At 46.3% G+C, this 19780-nt stretch overlaps 1 protein-coding gene across 1 annotated transcript in view; it reads right to left on the bottom strand.

Annotated features, from left to right (window-relative positions):
• LOC124550787 (ammonium transporter Rh type A-like) overlaps window positions 1-19780 on the bottom strand; it is a 192509-nt gene that overhangs the window by 54409 nt on the left and 118320 nt on the right. Inside the window, exon 4 of the mRNA XM_047125510.1 lies at window positions 7774-7909. Coding sequence (XP_046981466.1) covers window positions 7774-7909 — 136 coding nt within the window. The remainder of the gene's footprint in view (window positions 1-7773; window positions 7910-19780) is intronic.

The raw sequence follows: 19780 nt of genomic DNA, 5'->3' as shown, positions 1-19780 counted from the left end.
ACTTGCTCCACAAAGAGACCACAACTTATAGCCAAATCTAATAGGCTTGCTTCGGATAAACTGTCCATCTGGAACTGTATTATTTACTAATGGGTAAGATATTCATAAATATACTTACATAATACACTGTAAATTTCCAAGTAACTTCATATCCTGTAATTTATATATAAAAGAGGGGGAGTTACATACCTCAGCAACAAAATCTGGTAAAATTACCACTTTCTAAAAAGGAAATACATCAGCAGTAGCAGAGTTTCATATTGGAACGTGCAGCAATACAAATAACTGAAATGATAACAAGTCCCAGTTTCCTGTTTAGAGTACACCAAATTTTATAACAATGGAAAACAATGAATATAACTCCAATTGAGCTAACCATGCAAGTAGTTTAAAAGACACATTGTTGATTATAAATAATCACAAAAAGATATCTGCCACATATTTCAAATATTACTAAATTGTCGTTAAAGTAAATACCTGTAATAACGAAAAGTGTGCCTTAGTATTCAATAATCAATTAATGGTAGGATTTATTGCTTTTAATTTCCTCTAAACATACATTTGTTATAAAAAGCATCAACAAATGACGTAGGACAGTAATAGATGCAAATTAATGATTTATTGTGTATTTATAAATAAATATGTGCTCTGACCTCAAAATAGGACACTGGTACTTATTGGGTTAAGGATACTGGTCTGTAATTGTGAGGATCCGTCCTTCTACCCTTCTTATATACAGGGATCACCTGCACTTTTTTCCAGTCGCTCGGGACAATACGCTGGGCAAGAGATTCGCGATAAATGCAAGCTAACTAAGGAGCCAATGCAGTAGAGTACTCTCTGTAAAACCGAATTGAATCCCATCAGGACCTGGCGATTGATTTATTTTCAACCCATTCAGCTGCTTCACAACCCCAGGGATGTCTATCACTATGTCCTCCACACGGGAATCTGTACGAGACTCAAACGGCGGTATGATTGTACGATCCTCCTGCGTGAAAGATATCTCAAACGCTAAATTTAAAATTTCATCTTTCGTTTTGCTGTCTTCCGTTGCCAGGACATACTGATCAGTGAGTGACTGGATGGAAGCCTTCGACCCGCTTACCGATTTTACGTAAGACCAGAATTTCCTTGGGTTTCCAGCAAGATCTTTTGCTAAGGTATGACGGTGGTAGTGGTTGCATCTTTCGCGCATCACTCCTTTTACAGCAGCACGATTGTCTACTAACTTTTTCCTGTCCTCATTCTCCCGATCTTTCTTGTACCGCGAGTGCAACTGTCTTAGCTTCCTGAGCATTCTCCAAATTGCGCTGTTAAACCACGGTGAGTCTTTTCCGTCCGTAACCCACTTTCTCGGCACATACTTGTCCAATGCGTGATTTACAATGCCGAGGTCTGTACGTGCATAAAATCCTGCACGCAACAATTTGGCAATTAGGACGGGTGTGGTGGCAGCGTGGCTCAGTACTTCTGCAGGGGACTTCCAACGACTTGTTGAGCCCACGCCACGTCGAGCTGCTGCCCTACACCGTGGAAAAGGAGCTCCGACTCCATATTAGGAGGTGTCCTATGACTTTTGTCTCGTCAGTGTACACCACTGATCTGTAAACAGAGCCTGTTTTTGCCATGTGATGACGAATAGGCGTAGTCCTCTTGTCAATGGTTTCTTCCTAACAGTAGCCGCAAACTCGAGGAGAAAAAAAAATCCTCCCTCGAGGGCAGATTCAATAAATTTAAAATTAGAAGGAAGGTCAGCATTGGCCGTAATTTTGATGATTTATTAGCAGCAAAATCGATTTTCGTTCACATGATTATCATCTTCAGTGCTAGAAGTTAAAAATTTTCATTTTTTTTTTTAATTTCGATTCCCTCCAAAAGGGGCGGTCTGCCAGCAGCTTGGTACGCAGCTCTTCAGCCTACAGAATTTTTGAAACATAAGAAGAAGATAAGAAACAAAAAAAGCAGGCGAAAAAACGGTGACTTAAATTGTGAAACGGCGGAAAATTGTGGAAACTTGAAACATCAAACAAAGGGTTGGAGATGCTAACAAAATACACAGGAAACAGAGAGGTAAAATAGTAGACAGACAATTAAAAAACACCGCGACAGACTGGTTTCTGTTCGCAAGAGATATAAAAATCACACCCAGCGACAGTATGATTTCTGTTCGCAACACTTTTGAAAGGACGCACAGCACTTAACACTCACTGGAAATACTGCACTAAAAAGATGGCACAAAGATGACACACCATGGCCAAGGGCACACTGGGGGGGGGGGGGGGGCACCTGGACAGATGAGGGGAAAAAGGGGGGAGGAGAGGGAAAATGAAGGGGGGGGGGGCAGGGCAGAAACGAGAGGGAGTGGGGAAAGGCAGATGAGGGAAATGCAAAAGGACTCAGGGGAGAGAAGGGAGGCAGAGAGAGGGTACGCAGTGAAAAAAAAAATCAGGATGGAAGGGGGAGGAGGGAGCCCACTAAAAGGACAGAGGAAAGGAGGGGGAGGTGAGGATCAGAGTTAATAGGAGGGAGGGATAAATGGAGGGAGAGAGGGCATCATCTGGGAGGGGGAATCGACGGAAGCCACCTTGGGAAAGGAGATGAAGGATGTAGAGATGGAGGGTAGGAGGAGTGGGACAGAGGGCGGGGGTTGGAGAGGAGCAACCAGGGGATGAAGGCGGTGGGAGGTGTAAAGTATGCGGATATGTTCGAGGAATAGGAGCAGATGGGGGAAAGGAATCAGGTCGTAGAGGATCTGCATGGGGGAAAAAATGTTCACATAGCAATGAGTGAATAAGAAACAAAAGACCACAAATACATCTGAGTATAAACAAACTGTTGGTAAGAACATACCTCTATCGTACAAATTAAAGCTCGCAGGCATTGGTGTCTAGTTATTAGCAGTAACAGAAGCTATGGAACGATCACAATAACTGAAGCCGCTGTTTACATTCACCTATACAGCAGACCTCGGTGTGATAGGGCTTGGAACGCCCTCTATGTGACATGTGTGACGTGAAGACTTAACATTACTTTGTTTGGCAAGAGATTACCACAAAATACCAAATGTGCACTTGCAAATAATTTACTGAATATTTTAAATTTAAAATTGTACATTAAAAACGCATAGCAAAATGGAAGGAGGAAATGCACATCTTGCCAACTTGCACTGGCGTGTTATTTTCAAAACTTAAAAAAAAAAACATGCAAGAATAAAAATCAACAGGTGAATTATATGGTGTCAGATTACAGGACTAGTAAAGAAGAAAAATATACAAATAACATGACATCAAATATAACAGAATTTGTTATAGCACAGTGACCTCCATATGGCGTGGGAGCTCAGTTCTTAATTTACGTAAAATATTGCGTTGAAACCAAGAAGTCAAATACATAAATAGTGGTAATTGTACAATATATGTCACGATTTAATAGGTCAAAATGTCATGAAACACGTTATGCTTTATAAAAAAATGTTTAGGGTGGAAACCAACAATTTTTTATCGTAATTAACGACATGATGATACACACATGTCATTGGTCCTGTTGGGACATGTTAACACATTACAACTATTTCTGAGGCTTAATTACAAAAAAATCATCGTAACTATGAAAATCAGAATGATATAAAAGCACATTGTGGATGCAGAGATCGTTTAGCGCACTCATGAGGAAGAACTACTGTTACAAATTGCAAAGAATTCGTGATGTGTTGGCTAGAGGCACAAGTGTACGAAATACGGCCAACGCTGACCTTCCTTCTAATTTCATTTATCATATGATCTTTGCGCACGCAGCACTCTATGGAGTCGCCAGCCAATCAATAAATTTAGTTAGTCAGGTAACGAATACTGCACCATCAGACAGACTTTTGCCATGCCACCCGCTAGAGGAATCACAAAAGTAAGTACGTCGCAAGGAGATTGCTGCTCCCCGCTCAGTCGAAGGTACACTGACGCAAAAAATAATCGCAGTACCAAAAAGGAGTTGTGCAGCATAAACGAAAGTTGGCAGGCGTGCTTCTACAGCTGGAAGATGTTGTCTATCCAGATTTTGCGCCAGCTGCATAAGACTGGCGCCAGTAGCGCCACTACGAGGATGCAAATGAGGTTTGCTTTAAATACGAGCTGTAACGATCGTGATCGCTAGTTATCTTTGAGATTGGGCGAGGTGAGTTGATGTCAGTCAAGAATGTCTTTCAGGCGAGAAAGACGCCATTATCAACAGCTCACAGAGTTGGACGAGGTCGTGTATTAGGAATACGAGAAGAGGGATGTGGCTTCTGCGACATTGCAGAAAGACATCTACATCTGCATACATACTCCGCAATCCACCATACGGTGCGTCGCGGAGGGTATCTCGTGCCACAACTAGCATCTTCTCTCCCTGTTCCACTCCAAAACAGAACGAGGGAAAAATGACTGCCTATATGCCTCTGTACGAGCCCTAATCTCCCTTATCTCATCTTTGTGGTCTTTCCGCGAAATGTAAGTTGGCGGCAGTAAAATTGTACTGCAGTCAGCCTCAAATGCTGGTTTTCTACATTTCCTCAGTAGCGATTCACGAAAAGAACGCCTCCTTTCCTCTAGAGACTCCCACCCGAGTTCCTGAAACATTTCCGTAACACTCGCGTGATGATCAAACCTACCAGTAACAAATCTAGCGGCCCGCCTCTGAATTGCGTCTATGCCCTCCCTCAATCCGACCTGATAGGGATCCCAAACGCTCGAGCAGTACTCAACAATAAGTTGTAATGGTGTTTTATAAGCGGTCTCCTTTACAGATGAACCATATCTTTCCAAAATTCTATCAATGAACCGAAGACGACTATCCGCCTTCCCCAGAACTGCCATTACATGCTTGTCCCACTTCATATCGCTCTGCAATGTTACGCCCAAATATTTAATCGACGTGACTGTGTTAAGCGCTACACTACTAATGGAGTATTCAAACATTACGGTATTCTCTTTCCTATTCATCTGCATTAATTTACATTTATCTATATTTAGAGTTAGCTGCCATTCTTTACACCAATCGCAAATCCTGTCCAAGTCATCTTGTATCCTCCTACAGTCACTCAACGACGACACCTTCCCGTACACCACAGAATCATCAGCAAACAGCCGCACATTGCTATGCACCCTATCCAAAATATCATTTATGTAGATAGAAAACAACAGCAGACCTACCACACTTCCCTGGGGCACTCCAGATGATACCCTCACCTCCGATGCACACTCATCATCGAGGACAACGTACTGGGTTCTTTTACTTAAGAAGTCTTCGAGCCACTCACGTACTTGTGAACCAATCCCATATGCTCGTACCTTAGTTAGGAGTCTGCAGTGGGGCACCGAGTCAAATGCTTTCCGGAAGTCACAAGAATGTACAGTCGGACGACCTCGTGGCTCTACCGAGAGGGAAGACCATCGTGTTAGGCATATCGTTGTGTCACGTCGTACTGCATCTGCAGCAGGAGTTTGAGCAGCAGTTGGCGCTTCAGTAACACAATGGTTACAAATCGCTTGCTCCAAGGAGACCTCCGAGACATCTGGCATATAGCGTCCAGTCCACTGACCCCAAACCACCACCATCTGCGACTTCAGTGATGTCAAGCGAGAGGTCACTGTAAGGCAGGTTTGAGGTCTGTTGTGCTTTCTGATGAAAGCTGGTTTTGCCTCGGTGCCAGTGATGGCTATGTGCTGGTTAGAAGGACGCCAGTTGACGGCCTGGAACCAGTCTGAGTGCTAGAAGCACTGGACCGTCACCTGGAGTTACGGTCTGGGGTGCGATTTCATATGACAGCAGGACCACCCTCGCGCTCATCCCACGCACCCTGACTGGCGATTCGAACTGTTGTGCTGCCATTTATAAACGGATTCCAACGGGTGTCTTCCAACAGGATAACGCTCGCTCACAAACCGCTGTTGTAACGCAACATGCTACGCAGAGAGCTGATATGTTCCCTTGGCCTGCTCGATCACCAGACCTGTCTCCAGTCGAGCGCATAAGGGACATCATCGGACAACTCCAGCGTCATCCAGAAACAGCTTCAACCGTCCCTGTACTGACAGACCAAGTGCAACGGCAATGGAACTCCATCTCACAAACCGACATTCGGAACCTGTAAACACAATGGACGCACGTTTACATGCTTGCATTCTACATTGCGGCGGCTGTTAATATACCAACACTCCACATTAGCATTGGCTTATCTCGCGCGTACTTTAACCTGTGATAATGCAATGTTAAACTCTAAAATATGTTACGTAGACAAGTACACTACTGGCCATTAAAACTGCTACACCACGAAGATGACGTGCTACAGACGCGAAATTTAACCGAAAGGAAGAACATGCTGTGATATTCAAAAGATTAGCTTTTCAGAGAATTCACACAAGGTTGGCATCAGTGGCAACACCTACAACGTGCTTACATGAGGAAAGTTTCCAACCAATTTCTCACACACAAAGAGCAGTTGACCGGCGTTGCCTGGTGTAACGTTGTTGTGATGCCTCGTGTAAGGAGGAGAAATGCGTACCATCACGTTTCCGACTTTGATAAAGGTCGGATTGTAGCCTAAAATCGGTGGGTTCAGGAGGGTAAAACTGAACGCCGTACTGGATCCCAACAGCCTCGTATCACTAGCAGTCGAGATGACAGACATCCGCATGGCTGTAACGGATCGTGCAGCCACGTCTCGATCCCTGAGACGACAGATGGGGACGTTTGCAAGACAACAACCATCTGCACGAACAGTTAGACGACGTTTGCAGCAGCATGGACTATCAGCTCGGAGACCATGGCTGCGGTTACCCTTGACGCTGCATCACAGACAGGAGCGCCTGCGATGGTGTACTCAACGACGATCCTAGGTGCACGAATGGCCAAACGTCATTTTTTCGGATGAATCCAGGTTCTGTTTAGAGCATCATGATGGTGGCATCCGTGTTTGGCGACATCGCGATGAACGCACATGGGAAGCGTGTATTCGTCATCGCCATACTGGCGTATCACCCGACGTGATGGCATGGGGTGCCATCGGTTACACGTCTCGGACACCTCTTGTTCGCATTGACGGCACTTTGAACAGTGAACGTTACATTTCAGATGTGTTACGACCCGTGGCTCTACCCTTCATTCGATCCCTGCGAAACCCTACATTTCAGCAGGATAATGCACGACCGCATGTTGCAGGTCCTTTCTGGATACAGAAAATGTACGACTGCTGCCCTGGCCAGCACATTCTCCAGATCTCTCACCAATTGAAAACGTCTAGTCAATGGTGTCCGAGCAACTGGCTGGTCACAATACGCCAGTCACTACTCCTGATGAACTGTGGTATCGTGTTGAAGCTGCATGGTCAGCTGTACCTGTACACGTTATCCAAGCTCTGTTTGACTCAATGCCCAGGCGTATCAAGGCCGTTAATAGGGCCACAAGTCGTTGTTATGGGTACTGATTTCTCAGGATCTCTGCACCCAAACTACGTGAAAATTTAATCACGTCAGTTGTAGTATAATATATTTGTGCAATGAATACCTGTTTATCATCTGCATTTCTTCTTGGTGTAGCAATTTTAATGGCCAGTAGCGTATATTCCCAAAATTTTATTCCTCTACATTATTTACTTCTTGGTGCTGCGATTCTTTAATCCGTCAGTGTATATTGTCCGTGGCAACGACGGGCTACTTGCCAGGTAGCTCTACTGAGTAGTGCGGACACGAAGCTTGCAGTTGGCAGATAGAAAGTATCAGAGTGGAGGTGACTCACCGAGCATGGCGAACGAGTCTGTTGTGTCGGAGCGTCGCTGCGCCGTGGCGTCCCCGTGGCGCACAGTGATTCCGGCGGCCAGTCCGAAGGCGGCACCGAACATGTGCACGTACAGGGAACCGCCCGCGTCCGCCGCCTGTGGACAGACAGGCAGAGGCCTCTAGCGACGTGCTGCACCACACTGTACTGTGACTCAGGTTTCCATTACACTCCTCTCTTCGAGCAACGTAAGGTATTGTGTATTGAAACCGGGACCTAGACGCGACGGGGAGGCTTCGACCCGCCGTAGCCCTCAGTGGTTCACAACCCCACCACAGGCTACAGCAGTCCACCCGCCCCACCGCCGCCCCACACCGAACCCAGGGTTACTGTGCGCGGTTCGGCCCCCAGTCTCCCCCCCCCCCCCCCTCTCCCCTGTGAACGTCTCATACCAGATGAGTATAACCCCAAATGTTTGCGTGGTAGAGTAATTACGTTGTATGCGTATGTGTAAACAGTGTTTGCGCAGCAATTTCCGACATAGTGTAACTCAGGCAGAATAAGGGGAACCCGTCCGCATTCGCCGAGGCAGATGGAAACCCATCTTGTATTGTATGTTAACCGGAGACCTAGAAACGACAGAGAGGCTCCATCCCTGCCGCAGCCGCAGTGGTCCACAACCCCATGACGACTATCGCAGTCCACTTCACCCCTCCGCCTCCCCACACCGAACCCAGGGTTACTGTGCCGTTCAGCCCCTGGTGGACCCCCCCATGGAATGTTTCACACCAGACAAGTGTAACCCCTACGTTTGCGTGGTAGAGTAATGGTGGTGTACGCGTACGTGGAGAACTTGTTTGAGCAGCAATCGCCGATATAGTGTAACTGAGGCGGAATAAGGGGAACCAGCCCGCATTTGCAGAGGCAGATGGAAAACTGCATAAAAACCATCCACAGACTGGCTGGCATACCGGACGTCGACACTAATCCACCGCGCGGATTTGTGCTGGGGCCCGGTATGCCTGCCCTCTCGGGAAGCAGAGCATTAGACCGCCCGGCTAGCCGAGCGGGCACTTTGCTGGTGTAAATTCACGAAGTTTTCATGTTGATGCTAGGTAAAATAACATCTTCGACACTTTTAATGTGTGTGATCAATGTGAAGCTTGAATCGTACCTTAAAGAATAGCTACTAAATGTTCCACACATACTACCGGGTGATCAAAAAGTCAGTATAAATTTGAAAACTGAATAAATCACGGACTAATGTAGATATGGAAGTACAAATTGACACACATTCTTGCAATGACATGGGGTTCTATTAGAACCAAGAAAAATACAAAAGTTCAAAAAATGTCCGACAGATGGCGCTTCATCTGATCAGAATAGCAATAATTAGCATAACAAAGTAAGACAAAGCAAAGATGGTGTTCTTTTCAGAAAATGCTTGATATGTCCGCCATCATTCCTCAACAATAGCTGTAGTCGAGGAATAATGTTGTCAACAGCACTGTAAAGCATGTCCGGAGTTGTGGTGAGGCATTGGCGTTGGATGTTGTCTTTCAGCATCGCTAGAGATGTCGGTCGATCACGATACGCTTGCGACTTCAGGTAATCCAAAAACCAATAATCGCTCGGACTGAGGTCTGAGGACGTGGGAGGCCAATCATGACGAAAGTGGAAGCTGAGCACACGATCATCACCAAACGACAAGCGCAAGAGATCTTTCACGCGCCATCTGTCGGACATTTTGTGACTTTTTTTGTTCTAATAAAACCCCATGTCATTCCAAGCATGTGTGTCAATTTTTACCTCTCTATCTACATTATTCCGTGGTTTATTAAGTTTTCAAATTTATACTGACTTTTCGATCACGCTGTATATACGAACACTTCATTATCCTGGTTATCATTTTCATTAAGTGTGTTCTGCGGCTTGAGGTTCAAATTAAACGGCCTCTTCACTTCAGACATGAAATCTGCTTGTTTTTTTTTTTTTTTTTTTTTTTTAAAGTGACACATAAATTGCTTTGCCAACCGTAGATTGAGCAGTCTAGAGCAACAAAATTATACCTTGTGCTTTGGGCCGTTATGGGAATGAATATCACATAAATCTATAAGTATCTGTAGTAAATATTCATAACGTACACAATTTCGTCCTACAACACAAATAAAGATGTCAGCAGCATGCATATGAGCTATAAGGTCCAGTCAAACGAAAACAGGGCAGCTGGAGGAAAGTAGGTAATCTCTTCATTGAAAAGGGCGATCAAAAAATTCCCGTTCGAAGGCCGCACAGTCCAGAATCGGTGTGCTAATCAGTCAAAATCGTCGTGAGCATTGAGGCAATTACCCAACTGACACACCAGGTTGAAGATACCAATTTGATGAAACACCATGTCCTGCTGTGTTGATGAAGTTGACAAGAATCGTCAGCCTTTCACGCCTTTTTTAAGGGTTCGAAGGCATTACAATCGCATAGCGAGAGATCAGCGCTAAAGGAACCATGCTCGAATGTCTCTCACTTGAGTTGACGTAGCTTCTGCGTTAATACATTTGCGATATGGGGACGTGATTTATCATGAAACAGTAGCATGCCTTGTAGCACCCTACCATAATGGATGTCTTCAGGTGTTTACCCTTCGGTGGCCCAGAAAAGAATAACAGTGTGTGGGTTCTGTTTTGGCACATTTGGTATTAAGTTTGTTTTACTTCAGGTTTCAGCAGTCAGTGCACACCGGACCCACACACTAATCTGCCGGCCAGATTCGTGCTGGGTACCGGCATGCCTCCCCCCTCGAGAAGGGCGTTAGATCGCACGGTGAGCCGAGCAGGCGTAACGTAAGGTAAATACACTGCCTCATCAAAAGTATCCGGATACCCCTATGACCCGCCAGTATATAAGGAGGTGGGATGTGAATACTCAGTATTGTAGAACACTCAATATAATGCGTTTATTGAAACTAAACTACACTTCTCGAACAATTATATCCACACAAAAACAAATAACATATAGCATCGGTGAGGTCCATCGGAGCTGGTCCTAGCTCCGCGAGGAACTGGCTGTACCGCTGCTGCACTGGCCTTATAAAGCCGGTGGAGGTCGGTGGTGTACTCCAACTTTCCCTGTATCTGTGAGGCGACCACTTCAGAAAAAGGTTCGCATTAGTCTCTAGCAAGTTCCGCTTGTTTTGAAGAATGGTTTTCCTCTTGGTTGCGCCTGCAAGTGCTTGTGTATGTTATATGGTACACAGGAGTGTCTTGAGTGTAGTCTGCCTGGTAGGGGCCGTCTGTGGCAGACGTAACATGGGAAGTGGGGAATGGTGTTGTCAGCAGAGAAGCAGTGGACTTCTCGTTGGACTTCACCTGACAAGGGGTGGCGACGACGTGGGCCCCACGGATTTACTTTAAACTTTTGACCCCTTTAGTAGGCCATTAACACAGCAAAATGGCAAGTAGTAAGGCCCCCCTACTCTGGCAATTTCGGGAAAATCGCAAGAGAAGTTTTTCGTGTCTATTAAGTAACTGATGTATCTGTGCGTAGGTGCCACACGTTAGAGCTCATAGTGATCAGGTGGTAGTCCAGTCTGCATGGTACCTTACTGTCAATGGGAAGCAAGTATGTCAGTCACACCTTCGCAGGATTCAACTCGCAGACACCCCGTTGTGTGTCGACTGTGATGTTATGGACACAGACGAGCATCCTCAGGTGTGCAGATCGGCAAGATAAGCAGAGCTACTTGATTAACAAGTAGCGGCTTCGGTCTCATAAACTGACAGACGGCCGGGAGAGCGGGGTGCTGACCACATGCCCTCCAAGGCTTGCTTATTCGCACGGAGAAGAGAGCAGTATATAAATGACCTACTAAACAACCACGGAAGTCCCATGAGGCTTTTCGAGGGAGATGATCTTGTATACTGAGATGCTGCAACTCTAGAAATCTGAGACGAAAAGCTGAAAACCTGAAGAGGATCGACGGTTGATGCAGGGAGTAGCAATTGATCCTCAACATAAACAGATCTAGCGGTTTGTGCAGAAATAAATGGAAAAACGTACTGTTTGATTACACGATTGCCGAACAATCACATCTATCAAATATGTGAGCTTTTTTCACGAATTTTCTCTTTTGAAACGTTAGCAAGACACGAACAGCAAATTAATCATCAATTAAATACTCCGTTGTTGAAACAATTGCAAAAAAAAAAATTGCTATTTTGAATCTTCTTGGCTCGGAAAAGTATTCATTAGGGTAAGAACTAATTCTATCAGCAGTGAACAGAGTGACATAATTTTTGAAAACTAGATCCGCACAATTCCGCTTCCGATTACTAGAAGCAACAGTAGCCGCATGGTGATTTCATCGTTTAATGACGTGACGAAAAAGTCCTCTATAATGGTTTTGTTATCTTGTGTCGAAACTGGAACATGCGTTATTCTAACATTTTTTTTGGGGTGCATCTGCGATATTTTTAATTCTTGTATCGATATGTTGGCTGTCAACCTTTCAGCGATTCTCAGCGTGAGTCGCTTGCCGGACTTACACTGATCAGCCAAAATACCGGGTGATCTAAAAGTCAGTATAAATTTGAAAACTGAATAAATCACGGAACAATGTAGATAGAAGTACAAATTGACACACATGCTTGGAATGACATGGGGTTTTATTAGAACCAAAAAAATACAAAAGTTCGAAAAATGTCCGACCGATGGCGCTTCATCTGATCAAAATAGCAATAATTAGCATAACAAAGTAAGACAAAGCAAAGATGGTCCACCATCATTCCTCAACAACAGCTGTAGTCGAGGAATAATGTTATGAACAGCACTGTAAAGCATGTCCGGAGTTATGGTGAGGCATTGGCGTCGGATGTTGTCTTTCAGCATCCCTAGAGATGTCGGTCGATCACGATACACTTGCGACTTCAGGTAACCCCAAAGCCAATAATCGCACGGACTGAGGTCCGGGGACCTGGGAGGACAAGCATGACGAAAGTGGCGGCTGAGCACACGATCGTCACCAGACGACGCGCGCAAGAGATCTTTCACGCGTCTAGCAATATGTGGTTGAGCGCCATCTTGCATAAACATCGTACGTTACAGCAGGTGTTTATCAGCCAGGCTGGGGATGATGCGATTCTGTAACATATTGCCATACCTCTCACCCGTCACGGTAGCAGTTGCAAATCCAGAAGAAAAAAGGCCGTTCAATGGTAGATGTGGTAAATCCAATCCATACCGTGACTTTCTCGTCGTGCAATGGAGTTTCCACGATAGTTCTAGGATTTTCGGTAGCCCAAATTCTGCACTTGTGGGCGTTGACAGACCGTCGGAGGGTGAAATGGGCATCGTCGGTCCACAACACGTTACCCAACCAATCGTCATCTTCCGCCATCTTTTGAAACGCCCACACCGCAAATGCCCTCCGCTTCACTAAATCGCCATGTAACAATTCATGATGCCGATGGATTTTGTACGGATAGCATCGGAGTGTACGCCTAAGTGCCAACCAAACAGAAGTGTATGGAATGCCGGTGCGACGTGCGACTGCACGAGCGCTGACTTCCCCGTGCATAGACGAACCCGCTATAGTCTCCATTTCTTCCTGAACTGTCTCAGCGGCATTACGCCTTGTGCTCGGTCGGCCACTACGGAGTCTATCGTCTAAACAACCCGTGGCTACGAACTTCGAAATCATTCTCGCCACAGCTGCATTTGTCAACGGACCTTTACCCGTTCGAATCCCCTTCCTATGGCGATAGGATCGTAAAGCTGAACTAGCACATTCCTCATTCTGAGAATACAGCTTCACTAAAAGCGCCTTTTCAGGTAACGTCAAAATGCTCCGACTGCTGGTGCATCTGATTGTCTCTCTCATTAGAGCTCCTTTTATACACGATTGTCATGCGCAGTCATTGACGTTTTGCTGTCCAGCGCCGTCTGTCGGACATTTTGTGAACTTCGTTTTCTTTTTTGTTCTAATAAAACCCCATGTCATTCCAAGCATGTGTGTCAATTTTTACCACTCTATATACATTATTCCGTGGTTTATTAAGTTTTCAAATTTATACTGACTTTTTGATCGCCTGGTATTATGACCACTGCCTAAGGTGACGTTGGGGCCACCTGACTAGGTAATAAATGTATGTAAGCGGACCAGACACGGACGGGGGATCACCCTAGCGGACATAAGGGCTGCGAATGGGCAAATCCACTGAAATAAGAAAGGCTGACAAAGGGCAGATTATTATTACGCGGAACCTGTAAACGAGTGTCCCGTAAACGGCGGAGGTGGTCGAATGTTCACGTGCTACTGTCGTGAGCATCTAAGGAAAGAGGTAGAAGGACAGTGAAACTACCACTAGGCTCTAAATTGTTGGACGTCCCAACTCTTCACAGAACCTGGTGTTCGGAAGCTTGTCTGCTCTGTAAAGTAGGACAGGTAACTCTGCCGAAAGAGCACAATTGTGGTGTACGCACAAGTGTTACGGGGAACACCGTTCATCGTACACTGTTGAACATGAAGCTTCGCAGCAGACCACCCCTACGTCTTGACATGTCGATCCAACGACACCGTCAATTACAACTGCAGAGGGCTCTAGACCTTCGGCATCCGACGGTCGATCAACGGAAACGTGTCGGTTCTTCGGGTGAATCACATTTTCCCTGGACTAGGTCGTTCGTCGTCTCCACGAACACCGTCATCGAGGTGAACGGCGGCTCAAAATGTGCATCGCAGCACGGACACATGCTGGTGGGGGCAGTGTTACCCTATGGGAGATATTATGCTGCGTTTGCTTGGGACCTGTGGTTGTCATCGAAGAGACGTTGAAAGCTGTAAACCACCTGCATCCCTTCGTGCTTCCCCGACGGCGATGTCGTCTTTCAGCATTATAACTGTCGGCGTCTCGGAGCGAGAACCGTGCTAAAATGGTTTGAGGTGCATTACAGTGAAGTCACATTGATGTCTCGGCCAGCAAATTCGCCTGATGTAAATCCTATTGAAGCCATCTGGGTTGCTATATGGCGCCATCACCACTACTAAAATCAGCACCTCGTTATTTCTGCGAATTACATGATTTGTGGCAACGGTCTTGTCGTCGTGGATACACCGGTTCCCGTCAGATCACCGAAGTTCAGCGCTGTCGGGCGTGGCTGGCACTTGGATGGGTGACCATCCAGGCCACCAAGCACTGTTGCCATTTTTCGGGGTGCTCTCAGTCTCGTGATGCCAACTGACGAGCTAATAACGACCGGGAGAGCGGTGTGCTGACCACACGCCCCTCCTATCCGCATCCTCACTGAGGATGACACGGCGGTCGGATGGTCCCGATGAGCCACTTGTGGCCTGCAGACGGAGCGTACTGTGTATACATGACCTGTGCAAAGACATCTGATGCCACATACCTCCACAAACCTTCCAAGAAACAGTCGGATGCCTGATGCGCAGAGTCAGTGATGTATTTCGTTACAAAGACGAACAAACAAGCTGTTAAGATGGTCATAATGTTTTGGCTCATGAATGTACAAACCACTTTACATTGTGGAACAAACGCGCGTGCGTCAGAGAGAACACTATTAGTAACATGGCTGATAACAAGCAAGTATATTAGAGTAAGGGTGAGAGGGCGTCATCTATGCCGAGCACAGAAGCCAGCTGAAATTCGTCCGCCATCGTACTGAGTCTTAGAAGTCTGTTTCTGCATTAAAGCCCTGTGTTAAACATACCGTCTTAGCGTCAATGTGTACAATTGACATTCAGCTGTACGGAATTTGAAGCAGCGTACAGTCGTGGACGAATACTCGTCATCACACAGAATTTTCGTGTAAGAGCGTCAGTCAGAAATAAAATTTTACTCCTTTAAGAGTAAAACATTTCAAGCGCAGTCAGTGAATCCACAGTCTTAAGGAACTATTTGGTTGATTATTAAGGACACGTATGTTGGAATGCTAGGAAGTCAAGAGTTACAACAATATTTCCTTCGAGAGCGGAGACGTGAAATTAGGGTTTTCCATGCGTTGTTGAGCTGGAAACACTCGTTTCGCTTGAGCAGGTTGCCTACTAATTCCAATTTTCAGGGGTGGCCGAGCGGTTCTGGGCGCTACAGTCTGGAACCGCGCCACTGGTATGGTCGCAAGTTCGAATCCTACCTCGGGCATGGATGTGTGTGATGTCCTTAGGTTAGTTAGGATTAAGTAGTTCTAAGTTCTAGGGGACTGATGACCTCAGAAGTTAAGTCCCATAGTGCTCTAGTGCTCAGAGCCATTTGAACCTCTTTTGCAATTTCTGAAGCTTCCTGGACCATTGAATCCCATTAGGATGAGACTGTACTCAGTATCTTAACATTCCCGTAATCTAGCCACTACAGACTTTTTGACTTGTATATCACTGGTGTTCAATGAGACGTTATTTTACAGTAAGCCTACATGTTGTTTGTCCTATGTAACTTCTACTACACTCACTAGGAATAGCGTACACTGATGAACAAAGAAACTGGTGCACCTGCCTGATATCGTGTAGGGTCCGCGCGAGACTACAGAAATGCCGCAACACGACGTGATATGGACTCGACTAATGTCTGAAGTATGCTGGAGGGAACTGACACCATCAATCCCGCAGGGCTGTCCACAAATCCGTAAGAATACGAGGGGGTGGAGAGGTCTTCTGAACAGCACGTTACGAGGCAGCCCAGATACGCTCAGTTCATGTCTGGGGAGGTTGGTGGCCAACGGAAGAGTTGAAACTGAGAAGAATCTTCCTGAACCCACTCTGTAGCAAGTCTGGACGTGTGGCGTGTCGCATTGTCCTGCTGGAATTGCCCAAGTCCGTCGGAATGCACAATGAACATGAATGGATGCAGGTGATAAGACAGGTGTCTTACGTGTGTTTCACCTGTCAGAGACGTATCTAGACTTATCAAGGGTCCCATATCACTCGACTGCACACGCCCCACACCATTACAGAGCCTCCACCAGCTTGAACAGTCCCCTGCTGACGCGCAGGGTCCATGAATTCATGAGGTTGTCTCCATACCCGTACACGTCCATCCGCTTGATACAGTTTGAAACGGGACTCGTCCGACGAAGCAACATGTTTCCAGTCATCAACAATCCAATGTCGGTGTTGACGGGCCCAGGCGAGGTGTAAATCTTTGTGTCGTGCAGTTATCAAGGGTACAGGAGTAGGCCTTCGGCTCCGAAAGCCCCTATCGATGATGTTTCGTTGAATGGTTCGCACGCTGACACTTGTTGATGGCCCAGCATTGAAATCTGCTGCAGTTTGCTGAAGGGTTGTACTTTTATCACACTGAACGATTCTTTTCAGCCGTCGTTGGTCCCGTTCTTGCACGATCTTTTTGAGGCCGCATCAATGTCGGAGATTTGAAATTTTACCGGATTCCTGATATTCACGGCACAGTCGTAAAACGGTTGTGAGGGAATATCTCCATTTCATGGCTACCTCGGAGATGCTGTGTACCGTCGCTTGTGCACCGACTGTAACACTATGTTCAAACTCACTTAAATCTTGGTAACCTGTCATTGTAGCAGAAGTGACCGATCTCACAACTGCGCCAGGCACTTGTTATCTTATATGGGCGTTGCCGACCGCAGCGCCGTATTCTGCCTGGTTATATATCTTTGTATGTGAGTAGGCCTACGCATGCCTATACCAGTTTCCTTGGTGCTTCAGTGTGTATCAGCCTTCACAAATCTCAGAGGAGCTTATGTCCTGGCTGGTGGTAGGAAGATCACATCGATTTTATGCTTCTTCATTATTCTTGCAGTTTTTGAAGAAATATTTCTCAGATGTCGTGGAAAGGCTGTGGGCTGTACATCTCTTGCTCTTCTTTGGTGGCACGGGCGTTTCTCGTATGAAAAACTCTCTTAATCTGATGTTTTGGACATTGAGGTGAGGATAGTCATGGGTTTGTGATATTCATATATACAAATGGAGGCAGTATTGTGTACGCAAGCTATAAAAGGACAGCGCACTGGCGGAGCCATCATTTGTACTCACGTGATTCATGTGAAAAGGATTCCGATGTGATTACAGCCGCAATACAGCAATTAACTGACTTTGAACGCGGTATGGTAGCTGCAGCTAGATAAGGGGAACACTTCATTTCGGAAATCATTAGCACTCCGTCTTCAGTTCACAATTGGCCCATCGGGACTATCCGACCGCCGTGTCATCCTCAGCTGAGGATGCGGATAGGAGAGGCGTGTGGTCAGCACATCGCTCTCCCAGTCGTTACGATGGTTTTCTTTAACCGGAGCCGCTACTATTCGGTTGAGTAGCTCCTCAATTGGCACACACGGGGCTGAGTGGACCCCGAAAAATGGCAACAGCGCATGGCGGCCCGGACGGTCACCCATCCAAGTGCAGGCCACGCCCGACAGCGCTTAGCTTCGGTGATCTCACAGGAACTGGTGTTTCCACAGCGGCAAGGCCGTTGCCCTCGGAAATCATTAGGTAATTCATCATTCTTAGATCCACGGTTCGAAAGTATGCCGAGAATACCAAATTTCAGGCACTACCTCTCAACACGGACAACGCAATGGCCGACGGCCTTCTATTAACGACAGAGTTTAGCTGCGTTTGCCTAGAGTTGTCAGTGCTAATAGAAAATCAACAGCCGAGCGGTTCTAGGCGCTTCAGTCTGAAACCGCGTAACCGCTACGGTCGCAGGTTCGAATCCTGCCTCGGGCATGGATGTGTGTGATGTACTTAGGTTAGTTAGGTTTAAGTAGTTCTAAGTTCTAGGGGACTGAAGACCTCAGATGTTAAGTCCCATAGTGCACAGAGCTATTTGAACCAAGAAAAGCAACATTGTGTGAAATAGCCGCAAAAATCGATGTGGGACGTGTGACGAACGTATCCGTTAGGACAGTGCAGCGAAGCACGGCGGTAAAGGTGTATGGCAGCAGACGACCGACGCGGGTGGATTTGCTGACAACACGACACCGATTGCAGCGCCTCTCCTGGACTCGTGGCTATATCGACGGACCCCACGAAGCCGTTGACCCAAGTTATTAATAAGGCATTTTACAAGTCAGTGGTCGTTCCATAATCGTGTGAGCTGTGTTTACACGGATCATCGATTGGAAATGGTTTTGTTGAGCTACTTGGAGACCATTTGCAGCCATTCATGGCCTTCTTATTCCCAAACAACGATGAAATTATTATGGACGACAGTGCTCCATGCACCAGGCCACAACTGTTCGCGACTGCATTCTGCATAAATCGATCAAATGATTTGGTACTCAGATCGCCCCAGATTAATCCAGTCGACGATTATGGGACTTAATCGAGAGGTCGATTGCTGCACGACATCCTGCACCGGCAACTCTTCCGCAATTATGGATAGCTATAGAGGCTCCCCGACGTTATTCAATCTGTATATTGAGCAAGCAGTAAAGGAAACAAAAGAAAAATTTATGGCGTATCACCCGGCGTGATGGTATGACGTGCCATTGGTTACACGTCTAGGTCACCTCTTGTTCGCACTGGCGGCACTCTGAACAGCGGACGTTACATTTAAGATGTGTTACGACCCGTGGCTCTACCTTTCCTTCGATCCCTGTGAAACCCTACATTTCAGCAGGATAATGCACGACCGCATGTTGCAGGTCCCGTACGGGCCTTTCGGGATACAGAAAATGTTCGACTGCTGCCCTGGCCGGCACATTCTCCACATGTCTCACCAATTGAAAACGTCTGGTCAATGGTGGCCGAGCAACTGGCTCGTCACAATACGCCAGTCACTACTCTTGATGATCGTGTTGAAGCTGCACGGGCAACTGTACCTGTGCACGCCATGCGAGCTCTGTTGGACTCAAGGCTCAGGCGTATCAAGGCCGTTATTACGGCCAGAGATGGTTGTTCTGGGTGCTGATTTCTCAGGATCTATGCACCCACATTGCGTGAAAATGTAATCACACGTCAGTTCTAGTATAATATATTTGTTCAACGAATACCCGTTTACCATCTGCATTTCTTCTTGGTGTGGCAATTTTAATGGCCAGTAGTGTA

This window comes from Schistocerca americana, chromosome 9 (assembly GCF_021461395.2).
Source record: "Schistocerca americana isolate TAMUIC-IGC-003095 chromosome 9, iqSchAmer2.1, whole genome shotgun sequence".
Taxonomy (NCBI): Eukaryota; Metazoa; Arthropoda; class Insecta; order Orthoptera; family Acrididae; genus Schistocerca; species Schistocerca americana.
The sequence above is the reverse complement of the archived record's forward strand: the minus strand, read 5'-3'. Positions and strand labels throughout refer to the sequence as shown.